Source organism: Crinia signifera, chromosome 4 (genome assembly GCF_055691185.1).
Source record: "Crinia signifera chromosome 4, ASM5569118v1, whole genome shotgun sequence".
NCBI lineage: Eukaryota > Metazoa > Chordata > Amphibia > Anura > Myobatrachidae > Crinia > Crinia signifera.
Window position 1 is genome coordinate 277892693 of NC_139220.1, and position 14966 is coordinate 277907658.

General features: G+C 44.0%; 1 protein-coding gene across 28 annotated transcripts in view; it reads right to left on the reverse strand.

The window, feature by feature from the left end:
- Positions 1 to 240: 240 nt before the first annotated feature.
- Positions 241 to 14966, reverse strand: part of CAMK2B (calcium/calmodulin dependent protein kinase II beta) — a 116023-nt gene continuing 101297 nt past the window's right edge. For 16 of the 28 annotated variants that reach the window (XM_083184675.1, XM_083184672.1, XM_083184670.1 and 13 more), the window contains 6 exons: positions 13575 to 13703; positions 11759 to 11878; positions 8593 to 8668; positions 6820 to 6914; positions 5610 to 5844; positions 241 to 2137 (listed from right to left, as the gene is read on the reverse strand). In XM_083184675.1, coding sequence (XP_083040801.1) covers positions 5612 to 5844; positions 6820 to 6914; positions 8593 to 8668; positions 11759 to 11878; positions 13575 to 13703 — 653 coding nt within the window. In that variant the 3' untranslated portion in view covers positions 241 to 2137; positions 5610 to 5611. The remainder of the gene's footprint in view (positions 2138 to 5609; positions 5845 to 6819; positions 6915 to 8592; positions 8669 to 11758; positions 11879 to 13574; positions 13704 to 14966) is intronic. The other 12 variants (XM_083184687.1, XM_083184688.1, XM_083184685.1 and 9 more) reach the window with 1 other exon arrangement.

Genomic DNA, 14966 nt, shown 5'->3' on the forward strand with positions numbered 1-14966 from the left:
AGGTATGGAAGGCCGCATACACACGGAGTGATGCAGGTATGGAAAGCCGCGTACACATGGAGTAATGCAGGTATGGAAGGCTACGTACACACGGAGTGATGCATGTATGGAAGGCCGCGTACACATGGAGTGATGCAGGTATGGAAGGCCGCGTACACACGGAGTGATGCAGGTATGGAAAAATCATATAATCTATGATCATATATATTGAGAGAATTTAAGAAAAATAAGTCACACATCTTATGGTTTTCTTTTTAATTTGCAATTTTTTGAAACAAATCAAGATGAAGATCTTTTTTCTGTTTGTCTTTATCCTCTTATTTTGACACGTACAAGGCTCAGAAAAAAAGAGTGAGAAAGAGACAAGAAAACAGAAATATAAAGGAAGACAGCAGCAAAAGAACCCCACTGGCATTCATAAAACGAACAAGCTGTCCTCTTGTTTCTCTTATATATATAGATTTATGTATATATATATATGTATTTATAGGATTTCTGTTTAAAGGGCATGCAGAAAATTAAACAGCAACAAATGAAAACAAGTCAGGCCGGAGATTCGCCTCTCCTCTCCCTTTGGGGTCACTGCTCTGAACCCTGTAAACTTGTGTAAATTGGCAATTGGGGAAGGAGTGTTACACACACCCCTAGCTGCAGAAGACTCTGTCCCAGCAATAAAGATCAGGCACAATAGAGATAATCGCATAATAATGCTTCCTCTCAATCCCTGAAGGTTTGGTTGCTGCTTTTCTCCAGCACATTTATGTAGCCCCACACACTGTGCAGGCAGGACGAATACTCAGCGTGCTAATGATGTCACTAGCTCACAACAATCCAATGGCAGCCTCTTTATGAACATTGGCTATCTCTACTGCGTGTAGGTAATGGGCCTACTTTACGGTAACCCTGTGCGTTTTGGAAGCTTCGGTACTGACCCAAATTATATTTTGGGTTATATACATTCCCACCCTACAAACACAGGAAATCCTATAAACCCTAAACCTTCTGCAAAAATGCCATAACCTACAAAAAATGTTCATTTTTCTAGTAAATACATGTCAGTAAAATACCTCCTTGCGGGCCAATAAATGAAACCCAAGCTACTTTAAAGGAAATATAGAAGTTGTACTTTGGAATCTCGGTAATACTTGAGTGATCCGCTGTGCAGACCCCACATGTCAGAGGAGAATGGCACTCGCAGAGAGCTGACAGACAAGAAGCACACTCAATAAAATGCGCCGGCCATGCTGCGGAACTGGCTCATCCACTGCAGACAATGGATAAGACCGTTATGTACAGGGTATGGGTTTGTCGGAGCTGGATCATTTGGTAAATATATATATATTTTCTTCTTATAATAAATATATATATATATGTTATTTGTGCATTCCTAAAGCAAAATAAAACAACATAAAGGGTGGCAGTGGGGGCCCCTGGGAGAACTGTTTTGCAGAAATGAAAAAAAAAAAGAAAAAAAAATATTTTTTTTTCTTTTCGTTTTTAACTTTTTTTGTCTGTTTTTTTTTTGTTGAGTACTTTTTTTGTTTTCTCTTTGTTCTGTTTGGACGACTCATTTCACGTTGGACGCGCAAACACACAGGAAGGAACGGCTCCAAGGGAAGGTCACAGTTCTCTCCCCCCAGCCCCTCAAGATTGCAGACGATCCCTCCGCCCGTCCACACACCCCCCTCCCCAAATAAACCCAACAAGAGGTAAGAGGGCTGAAGGTTAAAACTATTTCTGCAACAAGTCAATGAATGCACCTACCCCCCTTACCACGGTAGGGGGTTAATACATGTTTGAGCTCCCCTCTTCCTCTGGGAGGGGTAAGACTGCTTAAAGATCAAAAGGGAAACATACACAGGAGGCTTTAGTCCTATAAGCTGTTCTTGTCCTCTGGAAATCACTTCATAAGTCCAGGCAGTGGATGTGTGGGGTACATGTGCACATGGGGGCATTGAGGACCACAAGAATAGAAGAGTCTGGATTTGGAGGGGTTGAGGGGGAGGAGGGATGAGAGGGAACGGCACAAGCATGCGGTCACGTGCTTTTCCTCGCCGCTGGAACTCTCTGAGCGGCGTAGCCAAAAGTCTCTGGCACTTCCTCTTCTCTGGTGAAGCCAGGAGGGCATTACTGGAGGCTGTATAAAGAGAAGGTGAGTCAACAGGTTATGTAGGGGAAACAAGGATGAAAGACAATTGATTGTGAGGAATCAGCTTCTAACAGGCTGTGTTTGAAAAATGACTGTTAGGAGCTGATTGGTTGGTAATGTATCTCTCTCTACTTTATAACTCTTCAATGCCTAGTACATTTGCCCCTGAGGGAGATATTTATTAAACCTTCTAATGAGCACAAGGGGTGATGTTGATTTTGGCAGCCATCCAGATGCCCTTATTTATTTAATTTATTTACAGTTTATTATATAGCAGATTCCGTTGCGCTTTACAATTGGAGACAACAGTGATTAACCCCTTCATGACAGAGCCAGTTTTTGCCTTCCTGACAGAGCCCTTTTTTTCAAATCTGGCATGTATCACTTAAGTGGGGATAACTTTTTTTTGCTTTTACTTATCCCAGTGATTTTGAGATTGTTTTCTCGTGACACATTGTACTTCAAGTTAGTGGTAAATTTTCGTCGATACAGTCTGTGTTTTTTTGTGAAAAATACCAAAATGTCGTAAAAAAATGGAAAATTTTGCGATTTGCAAAATGTTAAATTTTCTGCTTGTGAGACAAATAATCTTACCACTCAAAATAGTGAATAACTAACATAGACCATATGTCTACTTTATGTTGCCATCATTATTTCAACCTCATTTTCATTTTTTTGGACACTAGGAGGCTTCAAATATGAATAGCAAATTCTCAAATTTTCAAGAAAATTTCAAACTCTGATTTTTTTAGGGACCAGGTCAGTTATGATGTGACTTTGAGTGACTTGTATGTGAGACACCCCCATAAATGATGCCATTTCAAAAACTGCACCCCTCACAGTATTCAAAACAGCATTTTGGAAGTTTGTTAACCCTTTAGGTGTTTCACAGGAATTAAAAGAAAGTGTAGGTGAAATTTCCAAATTTCATTTTTTTTGCAGATTTGCAATTTTAATACATTTTTCTAAGGAACACAGTAGATTTTACTAGAGAAATGTGACTAAAAATTGATTCCCCCAATTCTTTGGTTTTCATAAATATCCTATATGTGGCCCTAGTGTGCACGGTGACCAAACCACAGGCTTCATAATAGAAGGAGCACCTACTTGATTTTGGAGCCTCCTTTTTATGAGATTATTTTTTAGGCACCATGTAGGTTTCTAGGCACCATAAGATGCTAAAAGTTAGGTACCCCCCCACAAGTGACCCCATTTTGCAAACTACACCCTTCAGGGAATTCATCTAGGGGTATAGTGTACATTTCAAACCCCCAGGGGTTTCACCAATTGTGGTACAACTGGGCAGTGAAAATGAAAAAAAATAATTTTTCATTTTCACAGCTCAGTTGTATCAAAATTGGTGAAACCCCGGGGGGTTTGAAATGTACTCTATACCCCTAGATGAATTCCCTGAGGGGTGTAGTTTGCAAAATGGGGTCACTTGTGGGGGGGTTCCACTGTATGGGTGTTTCGGGGGTCATTCAACCAGAATCTGTGCTGCAAAATCCAAAAATCACTCCTTCCCTTCTGAGTCCTGCCATGCACCCAACTGGTATTTTTTGGTCACATGTGAGGCATTGCCGTACCCGGGAGAAATTGGGGCACAGATTTTGGGGTGCTTTGTCTCCTTCATTCCTTGTGAAAATGAAAAATTTTGAGCCAGATCTGCATTTTTGTGTAAAAAAATGTAATTTTTTACACAAAAATGCAGTTCTGGCTCAAAATTTTTAATTTTCACAAGGAATGAAGGAGACAAAGCACCCCAAAATCTGTGCCCCAATTTCTCCCGGGTACGGCAATGCCTCACATGTGACCAAAAAATACCAGTTGGGTGCATGGCAGGACTCAGAAGGGAAGGAGTGATTTTTGGTGGTGGAATGAATGGCGGGTGCTATGTCGCATTAGCAAGACCCCCGAAGCACCAATACAGTGGAACCCCCCCACAAGTGACCCCATTTTGGTCACCAGCTTTGGGAGGGGGGCTGGCGCTGCGGCTGGCGGGGGGGTGGGAGGGGTGCTGGCGCTGCGGCAGCCGGGTGGGTGGGAGGGAGGGGGGCTGCCGGGTGGGAGGGGGGGGGGGGGGGGCTGGCGATCGTTGGTGATCGGTGCGGTATACGCACACACACACACACACACACACACACACATATATATATATATATATATATATGTGTGTATATATATATATATATATATACATATATATACATATATATACACACACATATATATATATATATATATATATATATATATATATATGTGTGTGTATATATATATATATATATACACACATTTGCACATTTTTTAATTTTAATTTATTTTTAACTTTTCCAGCAGCAGCATGATGCTGCTGCTGCTGCTGCTGCTGCTGCGGGGGGGAGGGGGGAGGAGGGGAGCGCAGCGTGCGCTCCGGACGTAGCGGTTGAGCCGCTGGAGCTGCTGCTGCTGCCGGGTGAGTGCCCGGCGGGTGGGAGGGGGGTGCTGCCGCTCGGTGGTGATCGGTGCTGCACCGATCACCACCGTTTTCTGTGTTACCGAGCGGCTTAGCCGCCGGTAACACAGGAAACGCTGTGATTGACTGTTCAGATTTGAACAGCCAATCACAGCGATCGCCGACCGGGGGGGGCACCCCTGCCCCCCCTGGGCGACGAGGGGGGATGTCTGCTGTCAGGGACAGCAGACATCACCTAACTGTCACTGCGTCTCTAGACGCAGTGACAGTTAGAAGTCATGACGTATATATACGTCAACGGTCGGGAAGTACTTCCCGACCATGACGTATATATATACGTCAAATGTCGTGAAGGGGTTAAAGAATCTGGGTGGATACAAACCGACACAGAGGTAGGAGGGCCCTGCTCGCAAGCTTACAACCTATAGGGATAATAGGAGGGATGCATAAAGATAGGACTCCATAGCATGGCAGTACCACCAGATTACAGGACAGTCCTGATGGGATGCAATTAGATATAAATGCTACTGGAAGTTGTGTGGGTGTTCCTGAATATGATAAGCTAGTCTGAAGAGGTGAGTTTTCAGGGAACGCTTAAAAGTTTGGAGGCTAGAGGAGAGTCTTAGCGACCAATACGATTCTAGATATAATGGGGGGGTGTCACTTGTTTTTCCACATTCCTGCCACTAGATGGCGGCCAGGAAGCAGATTCAGACACATTTCAGCTTGCAGCCCCTGGTGGCGGTGAGCAGAAATGTGTGAAAAGTGACTTGCACAGGCAACAAAACAGCACTTTGTTGCATTGCTTCCGTTAGTTTCATCTGTTTGGGCAAGATATGCATCTAAGTCTATAATGAGAAAAATCTTATTATGATTAGTTTCAGCACAGATATATGACTTATTCCCTGCATATATTAGTGAAGGAAACCCTAGCGTTTTATTTGCACAGATAAAATGAATGATCTTCCATAGATAGGAAGAAAAGAATGAAGAAGAACGTCTTACTGTCACTGGAGGGGTGCAACTGGGGCCCCTGAGCAGTGGAAGTGGACATTCTGCCACTTGCCATCACGGCGATGCCAAACACGGGTCTCTTCAGACTGGCTGGTACGAGGTCGACCCTGTGTATCAATGTATTGCGTCAGGCGAATGTAGGCGATACAGGCAGCATCCTCTCCCACCACGTGAACATGAGGATTCAAGATGGTCGTGTGGATTGGCTTGTTGTTCTTGGACAGCACTAAGTACAGCAAAGATATATGTACAGTTAAATAAAATAGAATAAAAAGACTGAGACCAGCACCATGAGATGTAAAGACTACAGATAAATGAGTCTGTGGGATACATGTAATAGGGGGCGAGAAGCCAGAGGTGCTTCTGGTTTCGCCTGGTAAATGATTGCCGCTTTAAAAATACGGCCATTCTCTGGCACGCCCATGAACTGCCCTATTACAATTACCCCTGTATGTGATACTCAGTCATGATATTAGATGCATGCATGAAGCCTGATGACAAACTCTGAGATGTCCCACATGTTAATGCTGATGGTGAGATATACATATTACATAACCTACACACAATTGGAGGCAGACATTTCGTGTATGAGCCAATGTACAGTCTATCAAGTTATAAGAGCAACTACTGTATGTCTTACCTCAGAAATGTCATTATCTCCTAAATGATTAATATAACTGACTCTCCTGAATATAGATATATACACATACATACATAAACAGCCTGACCAGAGCTGCTGCAGTAGTGTATAAATGACCCATGAACTACAAGGAGGCATTATATTGGTCTGTCAGAAGAGTGTAGTCTATAATCCTGGATGACTAGTAAGAATCCTGCCTGGGGAAAGGCAGTGGCACCACCCCAAATGACTGTACTGTATCTCCTTAGATATACATATTAGAGGGGTACGCCTTAACTACTGATAGTCCTGATTCCTACGGACAGTGTGATATGCTTTTGGCTTGGCATCGGACATGAATATACTGTAGATAATAGCGGAATGGCCCAGAGACCATATTACAGGTATGCACAATAACCATCCTGCCGAATGCGGTGGAACCATTATACGGCAGCGGGTTTTTTTCATGGCCATACATGCTGCAGCACTCGTCCAATTGCCCGGTATCGGCTGCCATATGTTTGCATGCGCGGCCAGCCCTAGCTATGAGGGTGTGGTATTGTTATATCATTGGCTCCTTACAGTTCTCGAAGTAAAATCGGTGAAAATCTATCCCCTCCACCAGGTTACCCAGAGCTTCTGGCTCAAACGTGGTCAGTCCCGGGTCGCAGATCTTCCTGGAAATAAAAGGTACATGTACATTAGCTAGGTGATAATAATAATGTATCAGTTATGTAGACCCTCTGTATGTATATTCCCTGGGTGCTTCTTATCATGTATTTGCTCACTCTAGTCTCTACTTATTTATAAAAAGGATCCAGAAATGTAGCAAATTTAAAAGATTCATAATACTATCATCAAAATTTAATCTGGATTCAAGTCTTAGGGCCCCCATATACTACAGTGATTTGGGCCGATTCCACCCATTTCCGACGGATCGTGCAGAGAAATTGGCCCAAATCGGATGTCTTTGACATGCCATCGGGTCCAATGCGCGGTCCCGTGCACATCGAACCTGAGTCGGAGGTCAGACCTGCATGCAAGCCTGACCTCTGACTCGGACCCCACTTTACTTTTACATTACAAATATACACAGATAAAGGGGGATATGTATCAACCTTGGAGAGGTTGCCCTTAGCAACCAATCAGCTTCTAGGTATCATTTAACCATTCACATTTTATATTTGTATACCTCCATCCCTAACATGGAAAGGATGAAACAATTAATGGCCTGCCTGGTAGGGTAAATAATGCTGAGATGGCCAAGGCCTCTTTAGTGGTGCAAGGGTTGTGCAGATGGCCTCAGTATTCTCAACGTTCAAAGCCACAACCCCTTAGTTTGGCCACAGTCAATGTACATTAGGGTGTGACCAGGCATTGGTGGAAACACAGCCTGGGCCAATGAAGGCTGTAACCTAACATGACCCAGTGGCGCAGGTAGAAGTGATTTCTTAGTGGTACTATAAATGTGCGCCCTAGGCGTGTGCCAAAAATGAGCATGGCCACGTGTCATGAGAGGACGTGGTCATTTAAAACTAGACGAGTCGTTACATGACAATAGGGGCATGGCCACATTATGCCACACACCGTAATGAACCAACCATGCTGGCTCATGTCCCTCTCCCCACACAGCAGCACTATCATGAGCAGGTCCCGATAGCAGTGACTCCCGGGCCCCGACCCCAAGCTGCGCAGTGAGGCTTCCCTCACCCCCTCCGGCTGCTCTCAGGCATTTCAAATATGGTGCCGATTCATGACCCAATCGGAGCTCATGGCCAGGCAGCCAATCACTGTGGCTGCTTGTACGCGAGCTCTGATTAGCTCAGGATTTGAAATAGCCGGGAGCCTCCGGAGGGGTGAGGGAAGCCTGCGGCGCTGCACTCCACTCTTCTAGTCGCAGTGGCGGAGGCACCGGAGGGGTGGGCGAAGTCTGTGGCGGCTCCCTGCACTCTCCTACACCTCTCAGCGGCAGCAGCCACTGGAGGGGTGGGAGAAGCACAACAGGGGATGCGGGGTGGTACGGCGTACCGGCAACATATTTCTTAAACCGTACCACTCCGTACACCCTTACTTGCACCACTGACATGACCCTATATAAAGACCAGGAAATGTGAAAGCTATGGCTACCAGCAATCTAATGTGAACTCACATTTGACATCTAACATATTTGAGTGTTAGCTGTAGGTTACAGCACCTTTATGTTATCTGCACTGTATCACTGCATGTGTAACATAATGAGTAGTATGCCTACTGAGAAGGAATATATTTATATTGGATATATCTGCAGTTGTGCCGTACTTTTGCCCCCATTATTATTCATGACGGTAATGAGGTTTATAGCTCTCAGTAACTCACGCATAAGCCTCGAAGTCTCCATTATTCACTGCCTCAATAAGCTGCTCTGTTATCTTAATGATCTCCTGTTTTCGAGCTGGAAAAAGAAAATGAGCTGTTAAAGGGGCTAATGGAAAATATAGGAGAGAGAAATAATTGAAAAAGAAATAAGTCATCAGAAGAAAGACTGGGGGACAAGTAGCTACAGGGGATATAAGGGACTGTGGAAATAGGGAAAGGTGGATATAGTAGAGGTCAGATATAGGGGACTGTGGATATTGGGAGGGGGGGTATAGGGGACTTTTGTTATAAGGGACAACATTGAATTATTCATAGTACAATATAATATAACAAAAATGAAGAGAGGTGAGGAAGGGAAAATGTAATGCTCTGCGGCTCAAAAATAGAAGCAAATTAAGAAGTTTCAGTACTGGATAAATTCTAAATAATTAAATTTAAAACAATCAACAAAAATCACAAATATATATATCTATCAGCACTATTGTAATCTGGAATCATGGGGGGGGGGGGGGAGATGTTCCCCCAGTGCTGAGCAAACACTCCGAGAGTAGCATGCAGAGTGAGTGCCAGTTGGCACGAAAGAACAAATACATTGTGAACAAAATACAGTATGCCCACTTATATGCCCTTACTCAGATTTACGTCATTTGGAAAGTGGGCATCCTAACCTAGGCTTAGTGGGAACAGCAGAAAATGGCATAAAGCAATGTTCTAAGGCCTAACAGCAGAAAGGAAGGATAAGAGGCACCATGGGGAGAACATGGAAGAGTAACAGTTTGTAGAAGATCAGAAAACAGCCAAAAATCTGCTTCTAGGGGCAGAATATGCAGCCATGGAAACCATGTTACCCTGCAAAAGGTAGGAAGGCAATAACAGCCACATCCATAGAATAGGTTCTTATCAAGCGCAAATGTTTAACAAAGCAGGGCACCTGGATTTCCTCCCAACTCTAAATCAGATCCAAATGAACAGCAGTCATGTGATTAGTGTATGGGCCGGGTACTGGATATTAGGAGTAACCTATAAGTCAGGCATGTCCAAACTGTGGCTCTCCAGCTGTGGTGAAACTACACATCCCAGCATGCCTTGCCACAGTTTTAGCATTCCCTAATAGCAGAACTGTGGCAAGTGACTTGTAGTTTCACAACAGCTGGAGGGCCATAGTTTGGACATGCCTGCTATAAGTTATGTGACAACATGAAACCTTAGGGCTGAAAGGTAACAGACAGTGGCACAAGTTTGTTCCAGGTGCCCGGAGGTAAGATAAATAGTGGTGTCCCCCAAATAGCTCAATCGGTAAGGTGTCTGTAAGACAGGTCATGTCAGTAAGACAGGTCATGGGTTCTAATACAGGGTGTGACACTTGGAAAAATGATCTTAGGCAGGGGAGTCAGCCACAGAAGCTATATCGATGGCTTTTAATTAACTGATTCAAACTCGCAGGGGAGGAGAGGTGCACCCTTGGAAGCAGGAGCCCTGCAGCAGATGACTCCATTGTCTCCCAGAGTTACGCCTCTGGTAACAGATATCCAGTGACTATAAAACGAGGCACAGAACCAATTGTTGGAGGACACAGCAAGAAGGGTCAGTGATTAGTGTCTGGACAGATGTAGCAAAAAAAGGCAAGAAATCACGGTTAGAGAAAAACCTAGTGGTTGGTAGGATAGAAGAGTGCAATAAAAAAAAGAACACAAGAACGGTTACAAAGAAAATAATTAAAAAAAGGGCAGGAATTATTTCATTATAAACAAAAAGAACGCAAACATACATATATACTGGTAGTAGTAATAGAAAGTGCATAATACAATGGAAAGAAGTAGAAAAGGTACAGTAGTGGTGAGTTACAGTGGTGTCACATGAGAAATGAACTTTTCATTTTGTTTCTGAGCTGCCGGAAAGATGATAGGTTTGATTACCAAGTACGCCAAGACGCAAATACGTTGATGCAGTGGAGTGGTCCACCCTAGTATCATCAAGGGCAGCTGACAAGAATTAAAAATGGTTCTTGATGCAGAAAGGTTGACAGTCTGCAGGATCATATGAGGAATGATGTGCGTATGCAGTATTCCCATAACAAGGGGATTTTAAAGCAGAGATTAGCCAGGATTCCCTCCCACTGGCCAGCCAATCACAAGCTTTTCCCCATGTTGGCTGCTTGTGATTGGCTTTGTGAAGGGAACCATGTTATGCTGGTGGAGCAATAATGTCAGGGACGTTATAGGCAGCTGTTGATTATATTGAGACCACTGCCAGAAAAGTCACACTCCAAAGCTCACAACCAGCCCTTACAGCCTAAGCATCTGGGAAGAATACCAGCACTTTTAAATGCTGGGTTGGTAGTCACTGGTCAGGGGGACATAGACATTTTTTTGTGTTCCCCATAGTCCCTGTGTTGATCAGTTCTGGGCTGATTTCCAGCATACAGAATCAGTGGAATCCCACACCCTTAGGGGTAGATGTATCAATGTTTCTAAAGTGGACAAGTAGGGGCGTTGCCCATTGTAACCAATTAGCTTCTACTTATTTTATAACATGTACTTGATAAATGCTAGCTAGAAGCTGAGACTGGTTGCTATGGGCAACTACTCTAATTGTCTACTTGTTCACTCTTTAGAAGCTTTGATACATGTCCCACCCATGGTTTCTCTATATAGGGGAAAACAATGCAAACCGCCTAGAATTTGGAGTTGGTGATGGTTTTGGGGGGGGTGGAGTGGTATTAGGAGGGGATCATCCTCAGGTCTGAGCTGGGAAACAATTCTTGTCCACATTTGGTGCAGGACTGCCAGAAACAGCCTTAACAATTCATATGTTCTTTATCTCATTACACCACCGTGGGTCCAACACTGTGTTTATATGAGAATAATAAAGGATACAAACACCCTTGTGACACTTTATATGGGCAAGTAAATGTTGATATCCATGAGCATGAAGGTTATAAGAGAATACAATGTGGAGATCTGGTAGGAAGCCATAAATATAGTGAGAAATGGGAGTGAGAAGGCTTCACATGTGCGATGGGAAACATCATGGTGATAACCAGAAGGTCATAGAGTAGAGGACACAATGCGGTGCGGAGAGAAGACAATGGAGAAGAGTGCGTTCCATGGCAGGAAGTAGTTGTGATCCCATGTGAGATGCGTTTGTATGCGCTAGTTCTACTTACGCTGTACAAACGGAGAGTTTAGGTGGGGCTGGGAGAGACGATGCTGCGTGTTGGCATACTGCACTCCCTCTGCTTCTGAGCCTCGTCTGACTGTGTTAAATATATCTGTAAATCTAGCAGCTGGGAGGGGGACAAAGAGACAGGGACCAGGGAAAGAAATAGAAACAGAGACAAGAGACAGTAAAGCAGAAACATAGGTAGAAGGACAAGTGACAGAAGCAGAAACAGAGGTAGTGAGACAAGAGGCCGAGAAGCAGAAACAGGGGAAGAGAGATGGAGAAAGATGTACAGAGATGGAGAAAGACAGAAAAACAGAGGGATGGAAGATAGGGAAGCAGAAACAGAGGAAGAGAGATGAGGACAGAGAGACAGAAAGGAACATACAAGAGAGATAAAGACACAGTTGAGCAGAGTCAAAGATGCAGAATCAGGGATAGAGACGGAAATGCAGATGCAAAGGAAAATACACAGATATTTAATCAGAGAAAGGGAGACAGAAAAGAATACATTGAGGAAGAAAGAGAAGAAGTGGAAGCAGAGGAAGAGAGGCAGAGTAGAAGAAATAGAGGACAAGACACAGCGAGAAGCAGATACAGAGACAAGGGCAGAGGAAGAGAGACCAAGAAGGAGAGACCAGGGAAGATAGGCAAAGAACCAGAGGCAGGACAAGAGAGACAGGGAACCAGAGGCAGGACAAGAGAGACAGAGAAGCAGAGGCAGGGCAAGAGAGACAGAGAAGCAGGGCAAGAGAGACAGAGAAGCAGAGGCAGGGCAAGAGAGACAGAGAAGCAGAGGCAGGGCAAAAGAGAGAAAATCAGAGACCGAGAAGCAGAGTCAGAACAAGAGAGACATAAAAAAATATGAAGAGAGACAGAGAGGTAGATACAGTGGAAGAGACAGAGAGACAAAGGCAGAGGAAGAGAGACAGAGGAGAAGAAACAGGCAAAAATAGAGAAGCAGAGGCAGGGCACAAGAGACGCAGAGAAGCAGAAACAGAGAAAGAGAGACAGAGCAGCAGATGCAAAAGAAGCGACAGAAGCAAAGGCAGATAGACACAGAAGCAAAAATTTAGATATACAGAGAAGCAGCAAAAGAGAGAAGAGTAGATACATTAATATATAAGCAATAGTGACAGTGAAAGGAGATAAATTTGAAGATAGAATGCCAAAAGGCATAAAAGCAGAGCCAAGAGAATAGTGAGCGCAGAGAAATAGAACCAGAGTAAAAATAAGGGGATTGAGGGGGGATTGGAGCGATAGGGAAACAACCAAATCAATTAATAAAAAGAAAAAAAGAAGACATATCAACACAGAAAGAGCAGACACAGCAGCAATGTGAGTGACAAGAAACACAAACAACATCCCATAACAAACAGGCAAGGACAATACCACACTCCACCCCCCCCCCCAGAAAGTAATTACGGGCAGTGCCATTTCCTCCCTCCCCCGCCCCCCACAGTGCCACACACACATATCACAGTGACAGAAACATAAAGGGATGCCTGAATCATTCATTCTGAACTCCCTACCCATTATCATACCTGCAGTACAAATATAACTCACATATTACAATTTAAGAGGATTAGGGAGCACTGTCATGCCATCACAGTACTAAGTGCTTTGCTTTAGGCTGACGTTTGTACTCATTATTTAGGATTGCATAGTGTACTTAAATACATTTTCAAATAAAGATCTAATGCAGCATCCCAAAATAATTTTCTATTCAGGTAGTGATTTCTGTAGTGTTGGATATATTCTGCACTGTCCATGCACAGTCATTAAGTTTTCCTACTGTATGACCCCAACCTATTACTTACGCTGTGCAAGAGGCGAATGGGGGAAGGATGGGGAGAGGGGCTGCTGAGCGACCGCTGATTGGGGTCCCTCAGCTTCCAGGGCCCCAGAACCCCGCCTCACTGAGCTTAAAATGTCAGAGAACTTCAGCACTAGAGAGAACGGGGAGAGAAGAGGAGGTGAAGCCAAATAGAGAGACGTTAAAGGGGATTTGGGGTCAAATCTATTAAATGCATCTCAGCGCGTTTAAGCCCTAAATTTGAAATGGGAACGGTGTTAAATGTGAAACACGCCATGATTTGCTTTTAATGACATTGCCGTTATCAATTTCCACTTTATTAAACGCTGAGAAGTGGCGGCCGGCAAGAGCCACGATTAGCAAATTTACCCCTTTGGAGTGAAAATGAGTGGAGCGAGTAATGAGAGAAAGTGAGTGGCATGTAATTGAAAGGATAGGTGAAGGAGAGAATGGCGGGAAGCTGAGGTAACCAAATACAATGATGTACAGAGAACTGAGGGGATAACACACGTATAATGAGAGTACACATCTCTATATACTGCCTTGGTGACTGGTATCTGTGTTTTGGTGAATGGTGATGCGGTCGCTGAATGCAGTGTTGGGAAGATAATAAAGCCAAAAGCCCATTCTGTTTACTTATGCTGGGCCTTATTCTGAGGCGGCCACATCTATTGTGTTTCCTGTTTACCGCACATGTGACTGTATACGTGTCATGGTGAACCAATTGGGTGCTTCCAGGTGGTGATTGGATGGTAGCCAGAGTTGCTCACCACACTGAGTCATATGCATGCATTTAAGACAGCTGCTTTACCCTACGGTATAAAGTGTGTATGTGTGTGGGGGTGGGGGGATGCGACTGCACTTTCTAATATATGTGTACACATCAGAACATGTATATGCTTGCTTATTCTGGATGCGACTACATTTGCAGATCAAGGCAGATGTGTGTTAAGATTTGCTCTTGTTCAGCTTTTTATCATAATACAGCCGGTGTAGTAGAACTCAGACCTACAGTAGCTGCGTTAGTGGTGGTGCCTTGATGTGACATAGTCAATGGGCTTGATTGAAAGTGCTATGTACAACTCAGAGGGTGAAAGATCTGCGTGTGCACAGACACAGCGCTGCACATGTGTAGATCTTGTTCAGCACAATTGCACACAATGGGGCAGATGTATTAAGCCCGGTGAAGAGATAAAGTGGAGATAAAGTGAAAGGAGATAAAGCACCAGCCAATCAACTCCCAACTGTCATTTTCAAGCACAGTTCATTGGCTGGTGCTTTATCTCCAGTTTATCTCTTCTCCAGGCTTAATACATCTGCCCCATTGCCCCCAAGTTGCAGCCATTTGGGGGCAGGGCAGGGGTGACGATGGGCAGCATTGGAGAATAAGAATATG